The sequence below is a fragment of the Elephantulus edwardii genome, unplaced genomic scaffold, assembly GCF_000299155.1.
Source record: "Elephantulus edwardii isolate Elephantulus edwardi_28Jun2011 unplaced genomic scaffold, EleEdw1.0 scaffold00242, whole genome shotgun sequence".
Classification (NCBI taxonomy): Eukaryota; Metazoa; Chordata; class Mammalia; order Macroscelidea; family Macroscelididae; genus Elephantulus; species Elephantulus edwardii.
Genome location: NW_006399992.1, coordinates 4,185,222 through 4,186,661, shown reverse-complemented (window position 1 = coordinate 4,186,661; position 1,440 = coordinate 4,185,222). Strand labels below are relative to the sequence as shown.

At 33.9% G+C, this 1,440-nt stretch overlaps 1 protein-coding gene across 1 annotated transcript in view; it reads right to left on the bottom strand.

Annotated features, from left to right (window-relative positions):
• LOC102864006 (bromodomain testis-specific protein-like) overlaps positions 1 to 1,440 on the bottom strand; it is a gene marked incomplete at its 3' end in the record, with an annotated part of 66,280 nt that overhangs the window by 39,977 nt on the left and 24,863 nt on the right. Inside the window, exon 3 of the mRNA XM_006898969.1 lies at positions 932 to 1,120. Within this exon, the coding sequence (XP_006899031.1) occupies positions 932 to 1,120 (189 nt within the window). The remainder of the gene's footprint in view (positions 1 to 931; positions 1,121 to 1,440) is intronic.

Here is a 1,440-nt window from a genome sequence, read left to right as displayed (position 1 = left end):
TTATCTAAAAAATCTGTAGAAAAAGAAACTTACCTGTTATTTCTGGACTTTAGATTACTTTGTTTAAATGTATTCATTTGCTTAATCTTTTTCCTTGGATTTTCTTCAATGTCATTACACTTTTCTTTTTTGTTTTCCATTTTGGATGTCTCCTTCTCCTTCTTCTCCGCCTTATGGAGGGGTGGTTTGGACAGAACCTGCAATTGTTGATGAACTGTTTTAAGTTTATAAAGGAATAAAAGTCTTTAAGTACTTATGACTCTAAATAATTAAAGACACTAGAGAAAAATTAAGGCAATCACAAAATAAGAGTATCCTTTGTGAAATTCAAATTAGATTCCCTTCCAATTTCTACTTTATTTCACAAATTCATTGTTTTGAGCGGCATACATTAACCTATACACATTATCTTGTGCTCAAACCACAGACTTGCCGATCAATCTGTAATAGCACAAGAATACATTTCTTGTTAGCTTCATGTTTTCAATAAGCAATTATTATTCAGAATTGATCTGATGGACTATACCAACAGAGCTCCCTTCTTGTAGTTATTGATACAAATAACAGAACTTTAAGATACAGTGGTTTTTGTGTACAAAAGACTATTAAACATTATGAATGTGTCAATAAATAAATAAAGCCATAATTAATAAGGCTAAGTGGTCTAAATAAGTGCTTTTTCATCTACACAAAAGATTTTTTTAAATTTTTTTTATTTCATTATTTATGTGTGTACCGTCAAATCAGATCTGACTGGTACAGAAGAAGATTGTCCCTCCTTCCCCGGCAGAGCATCTGATGGATTTGAACCATGAGCCTCTGAGATTGTAGTGCAGCTTCTTGCCACTAGGCCACCAGAGCTCCCCAAAAGATTTTATAATTAACCTAGCAGTAGAAGTTCACAGAAAGAAAAATAGATAAAGTCAAATACCTGCTCCTGAAGCTTTGCAATACGTTGAGCATGTTCATCTTCAGAATCATTAGAAGCGTTATCTTCAGAGGAAGAGTTACTACTGCTTTCTCTACCAAAGCTTTTCATATTCTCTGTATTGCTGTAACATACAGTCCTATTCTCAAGAAGCTCGCTTTTGATATTTGCAAAATGCATTTCAAAAACAGCCTATAACAGAAAAAGAAAAATTCTGAAGGTTTTATGCGTTTCTGATTTAATGTGGTGATAAAATTATTTCACAAAGAGAAGAACACTTCAGTACCGTATTTGGTCAAGATTTTTTCCTCTTTAAAACCTAAAAGAACAGTAAGCACTAAGGGTAAGCAAACTTGGGCTTCCCTCTTGCCAACTTTAGCCATTTTTCTAACTCAACAGAGCCTTTAAGAACCTCTTATGTTACATAGGTTTTCTGTCCTGTACTGAGTGTATCAATCCACATTGCCCAATGACTCAGTTTCACACGTCCACAGCCTTTTCTTCTATGGGAA